The following is a 14,939-nucleotide window of genomic DNA, read 5'->3' as shown; positions in this document are numbered from 1 at the left end:
ACCAGAGCAGAACCCAGCATGCAACAGGTGCTCAGAATTGGGAAGGAAGCAAGGAGGGCGTTCACGGATGCCACCGCGGGTGAGAAGTCCTCGGAGTCGCTGGCCGGCCCCTCCCAGGCGGTGCCCCGGCTCGGGCCCACCAGGCCGTACCTTTCGAGTGCTCTGAACTCACTCATTAGATAACTAAACCCTCTCGAATGAGGATCCCGAAACCAGCGCTGTCAGCTCAAAAGGAGAAGGCAGCAAGGGAACGGACACTCGCCCCGCGCCGGCTGCGTGCCTCTCACGTAACCTTTACGCGCCACCAAGAGATCAATCACAGATCAAGCCCGAATTACAGACTGGGGAAATCTGGGTTCAGGCGTCCCGATGACCTGAGGTCACAAGGACCCTGGGCACGGGAGAGCCAGGCCTCAAATACAGGATCGTCCGAAGCTGAGGTCCACCACCTGCCCAACTTCCCTCTGGCGTACTCTGGGCGCCGAGGCGGCAGAGGGTCGCAAAGACCAGCCTGAGCCCACCCCTGGGTCACCAGCCTCCCCAGGCAGCCCCCAGGGCCACCACACACAGCTGCCCTCCTCCGGGCAGAGCACTCCGCCCCCAGAGACACACGGCCACTGGGTGGCCCGGCCCGGATCTCTGGGACTTCCTGAAGGGCCTTCGCAACAACACGAACCTCTTTTTCCGACCCCGAGCCCCGCAGACACCTGACGGGTGGCTTCTGGGGAAGGTTCTCTCTCTCTGGGTGGAAACAGATGAGTCACCTGGCATGAATGCGCCTGGCACATGACGGCACTGATTCCCACGCCCTGGCCACAGGGGAAGCAGCAGAAAAGTCACAGAACTTTCTGCGGGTCCGGGCTGGAGGCTGCAGAGCCCAAGTTCACAGCCAGGTTGGCCTGAGACCCAGACACCTTGGAGGGAAGAAAGCGGCTCTCCCCTTCAGCCCAGAGAGCCGGGCTGCCCCCACCAGCGGAACCTCTGCAGACCAGCGGGTGGTGGGTGACAGCGAGACTGGGGGTGGTCGCAGAGCTCCCACCCTGCCCCGCGAGCCTGGACTGGGGCCTCCCCACGGCTGGGCCTGGCCAGCCGTCATGGCTGATCCCTCGTCTCCAACCCAAGGCGCCCAGAGGTGGGGCCTGCAAGGACGGCGCTTCCGTTCAACTTCCCAGTGGATCTGCAGGGTGCGCACAATGGGGTCTCTGTGGGCCAAGCTAGGCGGGGTGCCAGGCCAGACAGGCAGGCTTCCCGCCAAGGTGGTGGTGGGGGGGATCACCAGGCCAAAGGGAGGAAAAAGGCCGGCACCCTAGCCCTGAGCTGGGGCCTGGCTTGGGGAGGCAGGAACTCCCAAAGTTGTCCAGGTTTGGGGGTGGGAGAGCCTCCCCCAACCCCGTGCCTTCGAAGCACCTCACCCAGAGGCCAGTGGGTGAGAGCTGCAGCAGCCAGGGCAGCTTGTGGCTGGAGCGCTGGCCCGGGGGGCCCCAGGCTGCCCCGTCCCAATTCCCCGGTGATGGCACAAGAAGAGATGGCCCCTACTTTCCCCAGCCCAGCACTGCCGCTGCCCTCCCCAGACCCCTCTGCAGAAATTCGGAGACTGCCCCCAGCCCCACACGCACACACAGCCCAGTGAGCGGAGAGGCAGGGAAGGGAGTAGGCATTCTGGGAAGCCACGCATACTTAATCACCCAGCATTAATCCGCCTCCCCAACAATAGCCCCTGCACTTCCACTGAATCCCAGCTGTCGGTCTCTCAATGAAAGGAAACAAGATTTAGGGCATCAAGCGTCGGTGAGGCTTCTGCAGGAGGAGAAAAAGGCCCCAAAAAAGCAAAAAAAAAAAAAAAAGTAGTGCGCATTCATTAGCGTCTGAGAAGGACACAATGCGCTTTGTCCATGAAACTGCTCACAGACCTGCTTAATTGGCTTCAGTCTGGGGCGGGGTGGGGGGGAGGGGGCTGCGTGCCCACTGGCGGGGCCGGCAGTGAGCCCGGGCAGGGGGTTGTCAAGGGAATGGGCCCCCAGCAGTTGGAATGAGGGCGCGCCAGCCCGGCTGGGGACCCACTTCTGCAGCCTGGGGAGGGGGCGTTCCTCCAGCCGCCAGGAACCTGCTCGGTATTCCCATCAGGGACGAACTCAAGTTGAAGGGCATCGGCCACAGCAGAAAAACTCCAAGAGGCTGACTGGTACTCGCAGGCGGGCAGGCAGACGATAGATCCTAACCAGGTTCCCGGACTGCGGACGCCCCCGCCCCGGTTCACAGCTGAGGACCCAGGGCTGGGAAGGCGAAGGGCCACCGGGTCAGGAGGTCAGAGCTGGGGATAGAGACAGAGCTCCTGGCAGGAACTCCCACCCACACCCCCACGGAGACTGGCACGGCCACCACGATGAGTTCCAACCTCCTTTCCCCAACCTCGCTCGAGGCCAGGGAAGGCAGAGGGCAGCAAAGGGTGGGTTTGCCTTTGAACTAGTCAGTTTCTCGCTGAGAGGCACCGCCTGCCCGGGAGGCGCTCACCTGCCCCCAGCAGAGGCACTCCCCCCGGCTGGCGGGGTGGGGACGGCCGGGCCTCCCTCCAGATGCTCTGGAGCCTCCCTGCAGGTCTCAGGGACTTTGGGAAGAAATGGGGTAGCGGGGATGCCCACCTAGCACCCCAGGAGCCCGAGGTGGTCCTCAAAGGAGCCCTCGAACCCCCAGCGGCCAGGCCGGCTCCACACGCAGCATAATTGCTGGTGATTAAGTAATTGCCAGACTTTGTCCAATAAAACTAGCACGTGACCGCGCCCAGCCTTCTGGGCCATCTCCAGAAGACAATGGCCTAGTGTTCTGTCCCCGCTGGCCCGCTGCAGAAGGCAGGGGCTCCGCTCCCGACAAAGCAACAGGTCCCCGCAGGGGCGCGGGGGCCCATACTCACATGCAGGCCTCGGTGCCGTTGGGGAACACTTCACACTTCCCGCCGTTCAAGCAGGTCTCACCAGGCTGGGAGCAGCGCAGGCCTGGGGAGGGGCAAGAGGAGAGGTCAGCCCGGCCAGCACCCCCAGGGGCACTGCCCACCCCTCACCTCCTGTCATGGGGTTACTGGGTGCAGGCGGCCCCCAGGAAGCCCTGTATGAGCCCTAAGGGAACTCAACATTCTGCCCAGAGTTCTGGGGTCAGAGAGGAGGCGGGGAGGGATAGACTGGTTGGGTGGCAGGTGGACAGGTCACGCTCAAAGTGTGTAGGGGCAGGTGGTGGGAAGAAGCGGCCTGAAATGCAGTGTAGACAGCAGGGAAGAAATGCTGGGATGACCCTGGGCCAGTCTCCCAAACTTCTCACCCCTCACCCCAGCTTCACTCGGGACCTTGGCTGGGCTGGGGCCCCTATCCAACCACCAGGACTGTCTTGCTGTTCAAACAAGTTCTTCCAGGGGGTGGCGCTGGGGGGGGGGGGGCGGTGCTGGCCACACTCAGCTCCCCCGCTCGTGGGAAAATGCGACAGCTGCAAGGGCCGCTGCCCCGCCCGCCAACAAAGCGCCGGGCGGAGGAATCAGAGCAGCCCATTGTCGCGCCAGGGCCGCCTCCTGGGGCACCAGGACTGCACCCCAGGGACCTGGCCACGCCTCCACCGACACCCAACACCGGCTCCCCAGGGTGGGCATCTTCAGTGGCAGCCTCCCCCCCACACACAGCCAGGGGCTGGGGGGAATGAAGATGCTCCATTTGGAAGGAATTTGACCTCATTCCCAGGAAGGGACCAATTAATCCACACCCCCCCTCCTTCTTACCAGGGCTGTGTAAATTAAGCCCCCTCTCGGGGTGGGGATGGGGTGTGACATGGAACCCCATCTTCAGGAAGCAGGGAACTAGTTCTCCCTCTCATTTTTAGGGGAAGAGAAGCATTAATCACCATCCGATTCCTCGGAGCTCCTCTGCGTGGGAGAGGAATGACCGCCCCCCCAACCCCTGCAAGGTCTCCAAACTTGAACTCCACAAAGTGAAAGTCCATCAGTAGCAGCTGATTCTTCCCCACTTACGACCCCCACCCCACCCCAAATTGTGAGCCAGGATGGGGGTAGCAACCCGGTGTGGGGAGGGGACACCGCGGGCGGGGAGGCTAGGAGCCCGGGGACACCTGGGTCTGGGACCCTCGCCCGGGTCCTGTACGAACTCTCCTACTCCGAAAGGAGGCCTGGCCGCCTGGCCCACCCCGCTCCCCTCTGCCCACCACGCTGGGCAGCCAGGTCCCGCAGTGCGGTTCTGTAAAGACGATCGCGGCGCCCTGGACCCCAAGCTCCGCGCCCCAACATCCGCCCCCGGGGCGGGCAAGAGGCGAAGAAAAAAGATAAATGGCCCCAAAGCAACAGGAAACCAAAACCGACTCGATTCAAATCGAAAAGTAGTAGGCAGCTCGTCCGCCCGCCCCAGGAGCGAGCCCCACGCGCGGCTGGTGAAGGGCGAGTCCAGAGCTAGGTCTTCCATGCCCCCAGATGCCCACGCCCGGCTTCAAACCCGACTTCAAACCCGGCGCCAAACTCGGTTCCAGGCGCGAGCGGCGCCAAGTCCGTCCGGATCGGGCAGGCGGAGCGGGGGAGGGTCAGTCCTTCTCCCCGAGCCCGGGACTCTGGCTCCTACCCCGCCCCGGGTCGCCCGGTCCCCCTCCCCACCCTGGCCACCCGCTCCCAGGCACTCGGGTACGCGCGCCTAGGGCGCCGCCAAAACTTTCCGAAGGCGCGGAAAGTTGCGGGCTCGCGGCGGGCCGTCGCCTACCTCGTGCGGCGAGCGCGGGCAGCAGCGCCAGGCAGAGCAGGGGCGCCAGGAGCGGCGGCATGCCTGCCCACCGGCTGCCCGCTGCGCCCGGGGGCGGCCTCCTGCGCCCGGCCGGCGGGGGCTCGGGCACACCCGCGCGCAGGGGGACTGTCCCAAGGGCGGTGACAGCCCGCTACTGCCCTCTCCTTCCGGCTGGAGGGCGTCCCTGGGCTCTCGCGGCCTCTCCGGCCCGGTTCCGCGCCCGCGATCGTTCCTACGCTGCGCCCGCGGCCCGCGCCCCGATCCCCGCGCCCGTGCGCTCCCTCCCGCGGCCGAGGCACTAGTGAGGCGCCCGGCCGCCGCGCGCTCCGCCCCCGCCCCGCCGGCCCCGGCCCCGGCCCCGCCCCCGCCCCCAGGGCCCGCCCCCGCCGATCCCTCCGCACCCCGCGCCCCCTCGCTGGCCGCGCCCCTCCGCTCTCCTCGACCAGCCCTGCGCCTCCTCGGGATGGGGCGCGGGGTCCCGAGCCCGGGTCCTTCGGGAATGAGGGCCGCGGCCGTGCGGAGCGGGGTCGGGGCCCATGCCCTAAGGGACTACTTCTCGTTCGAAAGTTTTCGGAGACCCAAAGTTTGCTCCGGGGTTGCGGAAGGATCCGGCTGTGGGCTCTCGCTGCGCTCTGCGACAATTGGCAACGATTTGCATCTCAATAGCGGAGGAGGCGCAGGCCGAGCGAGGAAAGGGGCGCCTGGGACAGGCCTGTCCCCGAGAGGGGCTGGGCCGGGCACGCGAGTGTGGGGGTCTCTGGGACACAGGCTGTGGGAGAAGTCGCGCAATCGGCAGCCCTGCGTATACCCCTGGCCCGGGGCTCCAATCCTAGGAGCCCCCGTGGTCGCAACTTAAAACTTCTGAAAGATCCAGCGCAGACACGCCCCCACCTCCGTGGCTGTGAGGACTGGGGCATTTGACCCTGAGGGATGGTGGTACCGCGGCTGCAGCTTCTGCCAAAGGGACCCTGGGTACCCCCAAGGAAATAGCCTGGGGCCAGCGCCTGGCCAGAAAGATTGCGCTCCAGTTCCCCCAGGAGGGACCGCCTCCAGACGCGCCTTGGTCAGCGTCCTACCCCTTCTCCCGCACCTCCAGCCTAAGGTGGCCCGCGAAGCACGCTGTGGGTTGGGCAGCCCTGGACCCCTCCCCCGTGCTCCTTCCGGGTGACTTATTTCTGCACTACAACGCCAGATTTGGGCATCCTGGGCCAGCCCGGGTTAAGTGCTGGGCGTCCAAAATGCCTGCCGTCGTCCTTACTAAGCCGGTTTACCGCCTCGCACCCCCCTCAACACAGGGTAGTGAGCCGGCCTGCGGTGCCTTGGCAGGAGAACCCTCAGGACTGCAGAAATCCCGGAGGCTGGCCGAGAAGCCGCCCTTGCCAGGGAGGCTCAGAGAGGTGGGCAGAGTGGGGTTTGCCTGCTGCTGGGCAGGTTGCACCACCCCACCCTCCTTGGTGCACCTGTTGCAGGGACCTGGGGGCAGCTGGGAAGCAGTTGTGAGCACCAGGAGGGACAGCTTGTCCAGCTGCTGCTGCAGCCTCCCTGGCCTGCCTCCTCCAGGAAGCTGGCGGCATGGCACTTCTCAGAGCCTGGGGTGACTTCTCTCGGGGTCAGTGCCCGGGAGAGGAGTCGCCTGGAGGCAGCAGAGATGTTTATGTGACAGCAGCCAGGCGGCCTGGAGGGGCAGATTTTCCATAGCAGGAAAGAGGGGAGCTGCGAAGTCCCTCCCCTGTCCCCCCAACCAGCTCACAGTCTCAGGGCTCTGCACACCACAGCCCCTCCTCTCCCAGGGATGGACGGAGGAGGGCTTCAGGGCGGGCGCTCCTCTGGGGCCACTGCCCGTGTGCCCTCCCATCGGGGCCAGCGTCTCTGCCCACAGGCCCCGGACCAAAAGAAAAGGCCCATCCAGCCCTGGCTTGGGAGCAAGTCCTCAGCCTTGCACCAAGGAAGCAGTCTTGGAGGAGGGACTCGGGACTCGGGACCGGGGAGTCTCACCTGAGTCTGCTGGCCTTGCCAGGCCTACACTGGGCCTCTGCCCAGGGGCCAGTTACTCTCATTAGCCAGTGGTACAGATAAAGGGGCCTCCCAAGTTTCTAACCCCCATGCCAGCCACCGGCTTCGTGGGGTATCTTGTGGGCAACTGGGGCCCCCCGGGAGACCCTGGCAAAACCAGAAGTGCCTGGGACTGGGGAGAGGCTTGTGTGAGGCCAAGGTCAGGGGCTGGGCCGGGCCTCCCTCCCCTCCAGGCCTGGGAAGGGGCTCGGCCAAGCCTTGGCAAGTGGGTACCAAGCTTTTCCAATCACAAATTAGGCCTCTTCTTATCTCTCTTTAACAACCTTCCCAGGCCAAGGGGTTTGAGGCAGCCAGGACTGGGGGTCCTGACGGCCCAGACCCTGGAGACCTCCTCTTACGGGATAAGCAGTCTAGGGGCAGCCCTGGTTGGGGGTGTTGGGGAGAGGTAGGGAATTCGGGGTGCAGGCCCTGTCCAAAGCCCAGTGGGAGAGTGGGGCCTGGGGTGGCCAGCACTGAATCTGGTGGGGTACAGCAATGGAACATCATCTGGGGCTTCCTGCCTGCTTATGGTGGGCATTGTGGCCAGGTTCGCTGGGCGGTCCCTGCACAGGCCCCCAGGCCACCTGGGGAACCTGGGACCGGTGGGGGTGAGGCTGCAGGCCCGCCTCACAGACGGGTCAGTGTCTTGTGACCACTCTCTTCTCCGAGGTCCAGCTTGCTGGGCCCAAAGGGGAGAAGGCCCTCAGCACCCGCACCCCAGGCTGAGCTGGTCTGTTCCCCCTCTTCTGCCCTCAGAGATGCAGGGGTACCATCGCCAGGATGGGCTGGGGAGGTCTGCTGGGGAGCCCATTCCTGCCCCCCAAAGAAACTCACCCCAGCCTCCTCCTCCAGGGAGTCCGGCATGATTTGGCTTGCTGGGTGGGGCCTGTTTAAAGCTCCCGCCAGCCCCGATTCTAAGGTACCACCAGACCAAGACTCCTGGTCCTGGGGCCCCAGCCCCTCTCCCTCCTGCAGAGGTTAGTCTTGGCGCTTCGGATGCGCCCAGAGGGCGTGGGGCGCTCCTGATTTTCCTGGACGTCCTGAGAAGACTGGTTCTGGGTCGGCCAGGTCCCTGCCTTGCTCCTCAGCAGGCAGATGGGTTCCGGAAGCCTGGGGTGGGCTGTCTATGACCACAAAGCGGCTGCTGCCCGCCCTGGCCTCATGAGTTGCTCACAGTGTGGGGGCAGCTGGGCAGCTTGGTGTGGGTGACGGTGGCCCTGCGGCAGAGGGGACGGGATGTGGGGAGGAGGGGTGAGAGTGGGGGGCAGGGGCCATGCCCGCCAGGGCAGCCGGGGGTCGCTTCCAGAACCCCAGGGGCAGCGCTCGTCCAGCTTTTGAACTTAATCGTAAAATGTGTCTGACCCGCTTGGGAAGAGAGGGTCTGGGCGCCTGAGACGTGCCCAGCCTCCTGCCCCACCACAGCCAGGCCTTGATCAGCAGGCCCACCGAGGGCCTGTGCCTGCCGCCCTGGGCTTGGTCACCTCTACCGACAGATTCCTGGAGCCCTGTCCACCTTTTCCTCTTGAAACCAACCCAAAACATTTCCAGAGGTTCGAGCGTTTCTCTGGACATGGTTTCGGTGGCAACGTGTCATGCCTCCACCACGACGGGCTGCATCCAGGCCGGCAGCCCCGTGTGTGTGCGCCCGGGGCTCCGCCTGCTCCCCGCTACTCTTCCCCAAGTGGGACTCCGGCCAGCGCCCAGAAGGGAAGGGGTAGGCTGGGTCTCCAGTTGGCTTGTCTGCCTGTGCTCACTCCCCACGCAGGGATCCACGGTCACCCAGGCCTGTCTGTGCTGGGAGTGGGCTGGCCGGGGGCCCCTGGGGACGCCCCCTCGTGCCCTGCGTCCCAGGCCGTCTGCAGTGGGTCAGTTCCCTGCTCTGCTGAAATGACCCCTCCCTCACTGGCCTCACCCGCTCCAAGAAGCTGTCCCAGGACCTCCCCGGTGGCTCAGTGGTAAAGAACCCACTTGACCCTGTAGGAGACATGGGAAGATCCTACATGTCGCAGGGCAACCAAGTCCATGCATGCGTGCTGAGTCACTTCAGTCGTGTCCGATTTTTGCAACCCTCTGGACCGTAGCCCACCAGGCTCCTCTGTCCATGGGGTTCTCCAGGCGAGAGTACTGGAGTGGGCTGCCATTTCCTTCTCCAGGGGATCTTCCCCACCCAGGGGTGGAAGCTGTGTCTCCTGTACCTCCTGCTCTGGCAGGCGGATTCTGTACCACTGAGCCACCCCGAAGGCCCATACGCCACAACTACTGAGCCCATGAGCTGCAACTACCGAACCTGTGTGCGGCAACCACTGACCCCGGGTGCCCTAGAGCCTGTGCGCCCCGAGAGGAGCCCCCACGAAGAGAAGCCCGTGCCCCGCAGCTGGAGAGCAGCCCCCACTCAGTCGCAACTGGAGAAAAGCCCGAGCAGCAACAAAGACCCACCATGGCCAAAAATAAATAAATAAAATGATTTTTAAAAAGAAGCTGTCCCAGAACCCTTGGGCCTCCCAACTCTTGCACCTCCGTACGGTGTTCCTCAGGGAGTGGGGTGGATGCAGGGACCGGTCACTGTGGGTCCTGCCCCCCCCAACAGATGCATACTGACCAGTGGCCACCAAACGGTGCCATGCGGCCGGAGCCTGCCCCAGACCCTGCCCTTCTGAGGGGCCTGTCCACCTGTCACACACAGCGGGCACAGCCTGAGGGTCCAAGGCCTCCAGACAGCTCAGGGCCAGGAAACGGGGGTGACTGTCAGCCCCTCGGCCCGCCCGGCTGCTGCCCAGGAACCCGGGAAGGAGGGTCAGCATCTCAGAGGCAGGCACAGAGCCTAGGGAGTGTTGCCCGGGCAAATCCCCTGACAGGTAGCTGCCGCCAGGAGCAGGGGAGCCAACGAGGCCTGGCTGGTGTGGGCTTCGAGGCGGCGGGACTGGCCCTGGTGCTTGTCGTGTGAGTCTGGGCTGTGCGGCACGCACGGGCCCTAACAGACCACCTGCTCTCTGCAGGACCTCCCCAAATGCTCAGAGCTTGACCCAGCAGGAGAGGACTCTGGGCCTGGTCTCCTGAGCTCTGAGAAGACGGCCTGGCCTGGACCTCTCCAGGCCCCTGACCCCTCAGCTGCCCAGAGGCCTGGGGCAGAGCTAGACCTGGGGTTGGGTCACCCAGGGCTCAGTGGCCCATCTCTGGGTGTCCCTGGAGACAGCCAGCCTCAGAGGGGGAAGGGCCTGCCTAGTCCTGGGGGCATGGAGTAAAGCAGGCTGGGCCTGCTAAAATCAGGGAAGAGGGACACAGGGCCGAGGCGGGGGGCGAGGTTGGGGCAGGAGGTCGGGGGTCCTTAGAGGTGACACCTCCCTGCAGGGCTGGCTGAAGGGAGGGTTGCCCACCTTATGGACAGGACACCGAGGCTCTGAGGAGGTCATGGAACCCAGCCTGGGTCTCCCCATCCCAGCCCCCACCCGTGGGTCCTGGGACCCCTGCAGATCCTGCTGGGAGGTGGGGGCAGGCTGGCTCTCGGGAGCTTCCACCCAGCCCGGCCCTGCTGGCTGCAGCTCAGAACTTTCTCCAAAAAAAAAAAAGAAAAAGGAAAAAAGGGCCCTGGGGGATGAAACTGCCTGGCCCCACCCCCAGCTTTGGTAGGAGCCTCGGCAGGCAGGCAGGCCTGAGTCACTCACGAGGGAACGAACAACCGGCTGGGCCTCTCCTCCCCCAGCCCCAACCTCTCCCCTTCCTTCTCTCTTCCCTTCCTTCCTCCCTCCGTCCCGCCTTCCTTCCCTTTCTTCCTTTCTGAAGTTAAAAATAGCTGGAAATTGCCTTCTTAAAAAAGTCCATCTTTATTTTCACAGGGAAGACATAGGCTTCCCACAACAAAATCTTTCTGCCCCAGGGGGATTTGCTGAAGAGGAGCCTCTGCAGACATTTTACCCCCGACCCACCCTGCGAACCTACCCCCCCCACGCCCACCGCCCCCGCCCCGTCCGACCCCCAGGTGGGCCTTCACGGGGAATCTCAGCCCCTCCGCTGCTTTCTCAGGGCTGCCTGGGTTTCTTCCCATTTGCTCCAGACACGTTGAAACATGTCTAGGACTTCCGCCCTCCCTCGCACTCACCCCCCCCCCCCACCACCGCCGCCACGGCCCCCTGTTAAAAAGAAAATGGGCCTGGACATCGGGGTTTGGGTTACACGGAGCCCAGGGAATTCTCTTCCCGGACTAAACGGAGTGCAGACATTAGCAGGTACTGCACATCTGTGAGTTATTTTCATGTCTCCAGGGGCAGGGGAAAAAAAAAAAAAAAACCCCAACAATCCTTAAGTAAGACCAGAATTCTTCTATATTTCTGCCTTGACAGCTAAGGAAAAAATTTGCCAAAAACCAGAGGCGCTGCTGAGTGTTGGCGTGGGAATGTTAGTTTAGTCAGAGACTTGCTCTGGGCCATTTAAATAAAAACAGGCTCTTTGGTGGCAAATGCCAGGGGTCTGTGCCTGCGATGGGAGTTCCTGCGATCTGAAGGGGGTTCTGCAACCTCCCGCTCTCTCGTCCCTTTTTCCTTGGCTTCTCCAGCCTTCTTCTTATCATCACAATCAGCATCTCTTAGGCAAACATTTGGCGCAACAATTCTCAAAAACCGGCAAGGAAAGCCGTGTTTCATGTGGCGGTGACTGAGTGGTCCCCGCTGGAGAGGGGACCGCTCAGCACCGTCCAGCCCGCCAGAGGGGCCTGCAGCCACCTAGGGTCTTTGCACAACATAAATCAGACTGGCTATCACCCGGGCAGAGGGAGGATAAAAATACTTGAGCGCTGTGGGAGCCAGCAGGCCGTGATGGGATTAGCGCGCCTGTTCCCAGGGGCGCGGCCGTGGGGCAGTGTGCGGGCAGCGGATCTGGGACCCCGGGCAGTGGCCCCTCCTGGTCTTTGCCGCATGCAGGAAAGGCCAGGGTGACCACTGAGCCCTGAGTGCCCCACCTGGGCACCCATGAAGCTTGGGGGGGATGGGCCTCATTGCGTTTTCTGCCCCTGGTTCCCTCTTGTCTCACGGAAGGAATGCTGGTTCCCACGCCTGTGGGCAGGACCGGGAAGGGGCCCCCAGCCCAGGGCTCTGCTGGCGCCAGGGTCAAGTGCCCCCTGGGCATGGTGCTGGGGGAGGTGGGCTGTGGTGGTGAATGTGACAGGGGCCCCTCACCCCTCCTGGGGGCCTTACTCCTGGGGGTGGGAATCCACCCACACTTCCCCAAAGCTGGGGGTCCTGAGCGTGCTTCTACTAACGTCCGCTCCTCACTTAGAACAGCAGGGCTCGGCTGTTAACACGAGGGAAGAGCCGTGAAGCAAAGCAGATGCCACCTCTGCATGGAGACCTCTGCCTACCATGGCCCTGCAAATCTGGGGGCGGGGACAGCCCTGCACCACCCCGCTCTGGCTGCTGCAGGGGGCCCGGCTAGTCCCAGAGGACGTGAGGCAGTATGCTCAGCAACCAGCTGCAGTGGCCTGCGATCCATCCATCCATCCATCCATCTGTCCGTGTGCCTGCGCCCCTTGCCAGGCCGGGGCCGCAGCCCCCGGGCAGCAGTGACCTATCCAGCCTCTGTGTTAGGAGGCCACCTGACCCCCAAGCTCTTCCATCAGCTGAGTCTGCTCTGAGCCCACCAGACCCCCAGCTGAGAAATGGACTGGTGCCCAGAGCGCAGGGAGGCAGTGGTAAGGCAACAGTAAGGTTGAATAGGAGTTGGAGACCTCAGGCTTCGCTTTGAGCAGGACGAGGGTCCTGTCTGGGGCTGGTGAGAGAGCCTTTAGTGGACTCAGAGGATATCGCTCCTTCTGTGCTGCGTGCTAGGGCGGGCGGGAGGCAGGACTGTTGGGCGAGGTCAGCTCGGGAGGCTTCTCTGGGGAGGTGTCGGGGGGCAGAGACCCCAGGAAGTGAAGGGAGATATTGTGCACAGACTGGCCCCAGCACACCCACTCTGCTCCCAGGGGAACCAGCCCCGGGTGCCAAGGGCTCTCCTGAGCCTCAAGCCTGGCGGCCCACCGCGTTGAATGAAATCGGGCACATTCAACAGTATCTGGGGGCCCCGTGTCCCTCACTGTGCCGGGCCCTGCTGGCCAAGAGCAGGTCCTGGTTTATCACTTGCCACCACTCCTGGGTATTACGAGCTGAATTGTGTCCCCGTAGATGTAGCGGATGGTTTCCTCCTGGAACCCGTGAATGTGGCCTTCTTTGGAAATAGGGTTTTTGCATATGTGATCAAGTTAAAGTGAGGCCAGACTGGAGGACGTGGGCTTCCCATTCCATGACCGGTGTCCTGAGACGAGGGGATTTGGGACCTGGGAGCCAGCCCCATGACGACGGACCCAGAGATCGGGGGCATGTGGCTGCAAGCCGGGAACACCCCCCGAGAACTGCCCGCCACCGGTGGGAGTCGCGGAGGCAGAGTGAGTGAGGAGTCCCTCTTCAGAGCCTCCGACACCTTGATCTCGGACTTCTGGCCAGGAGACCAACGCAAGGGGTTTTAAGGCAGATAAAGCTGGTTTTTGAGTTTCACAAGCTTTGCACAAGGCTGTGGGTATTGGCAAGGGGGCGGGACGAGGGTAGGTGGGGGTCTCTAGGGGTCCAGCTCACCCAGGGAGGAGCAGCAGAGGTTTGCCTACACCTGCCTCCATGCCTGCCGGCTGGCACGTAGTAATAACAGGGCCTCATCTAAAGATGAGACGACGTCACGAGATGCCCTGGTGACTGTCCACTTGTAAAGTGGGACTCGGCTCATCACAGTCCGCAGGGAGAAAGCCTGCCCTGGTTTCCACGCTTGGCGGCTGAAGGACTCTGTGTCCGCTGGTCCTCAGTGTTGGACCCTTCCCTCCTTGGCCAGGAGACAACCCGCCACTCCACAGGGCAAGGACACTCTGCTAAAAGGTGATGACAATGCTGAAACTTGAACTTGCCCTGTCTGCTAAATGCAGACCCCAGCTGGCAAAACACGCTGTGTTTGCGCCCCTGGGTACGTGCATTGTGGGGTACGTCTGGCATGCGGGGACCAGTGCCATCTCCCAGAGGCCCTGTCAGCCCCCACACCACTGATTTATAGCCCCCCCCACACACGCATATGATGCTCAGTCCCAAGCTGGGCCCTGGGAGCCACAGCGGCTGGGGCCAGGGACCCAGAGGGGACGTGAAGGTGGGGAGGGTCCCTAGAAGGGTCAGGCCTCCTGACTGCAGCTGACCTTACAGGCTCTGAGCTTCCCGAGAGGGGAGACCAAGGCAGAGAGGCTCGGCCTGGGACCACACTTTGGGTGAGCCCCGGAGGCCTGGGCCTCTCTCCCTCCGTGGGAAGCAACTTTTTTATTTTTTCACTTCAAGGCCAATTGAGGAAAAAGAAACATGTTTGTGTTTACCGGTTCCACTTTTTTCACACGAATGAAAACATTCCCACCCACCCCCGTTACAAAAATTCAGACAAAACCAACAAGCGTAGAGAAGGGAGTTACACCGTGGCCAACCCCAGCCAAGGTCATGGGTTTTGTTTGTTTAATTTTTATGGGAGTAGAGTTGACTTACAGCGTTGGGAGCCGTGTTTAAAATGCATCTGGGTGCTTCTTCCCGCCTTTGTTAGAATCCACAGGGTGGTCAGTCTCAGGGCTGGAGGCTCCTTCTCTCTTGGGGTCCCCTCCTGGGAGCCTCCCCAGCCCCGCACCCCAACCTCTGGGCCGTCTTTATAGTTACATGTCATGTGACTTTCTTGAGTTTTCACTCATCGGGTCAGGACTCGCTCCGTTGAGGACAGGACTTGTGTGGGACAGTTTGCCTGAGATCAGCAGAGCCTGAGGCTCGCAGTATAGACGCTCAACCCAGCGGACGGATGAGAAAGTACAAACTGGGGACTTTCTGAGCCGGCTCACGGCAGCCTCCCGTCTCCCATCCCGTGCCTGCTCTCCGGTACCTCGCCTGGGGTCACCCCACAGCCCAGGGTCTCTGCAGCTCAGGTCTGCCTCTCAAGGTCAGGAAAGCTCTGGGGTCTGTCCTGACTAGGAGCCCACTATGGCTGTCCGCTTGCATGAATGCACATGTTCACATTTAAACATGAGTTTGCATTTGTTTTAGAATTCAGGTGCATCTCATTTTATTGCACTTCTTGGGCACTGCGATCTTTGCA

The 14,939-nt window shown here is 62.9% G+C and overlaps 1 protein-coding gene across 1 annotated transcript in view; it reads right to left on the bottom strand.

The window, feature by feature from the left end:
* The window catches only part of NOTCH1 (notch receptor 1), a 44,967-nt gene extending 40,132 nt beyond the window's left edge, over positions 1–4,835 (bottom strand). The window contains exons 1-2 of the mRNA XM_061154265.1: positions 4,740–4,835; positions 2,909–2,990 (exon numbers count right to left, since the gene is read on the bottom strand). Coding sequence (XP_061010248.1) covers positions 2,909–2,990; positions 4,740–4,800 — 143 coding nt within the window. The 5' untranslated portion in view covers positions 4,801–4,835. The remainder of the gene's footprint in view (positions 1–2,908; positions 2,991–4,739) is intronic.
* Positions 4,836–14,939: the final 10,104 nt, after the last annotated feature.

This window comes from Dama dama, chromosome 11 (assembly GCF_033118175.1).
Source record: "Dama dama isolate Ldn47 chromosome 11, ASM3311817v1, whole genome shotgun sequence".
In the NCBI taxonomy this organism is placed as follows: domain Eukaryota; kingdom Metazoa; phylum Chordata; class Mammalia; order Artiodactyla; family Cervidae; genus Dama; species Dama dama.
The sequence above is the reverse complement of the archived record's forward strand: the minus strand, read 5'-3'. Positions and strand labels throughout refer to the sequence as shown.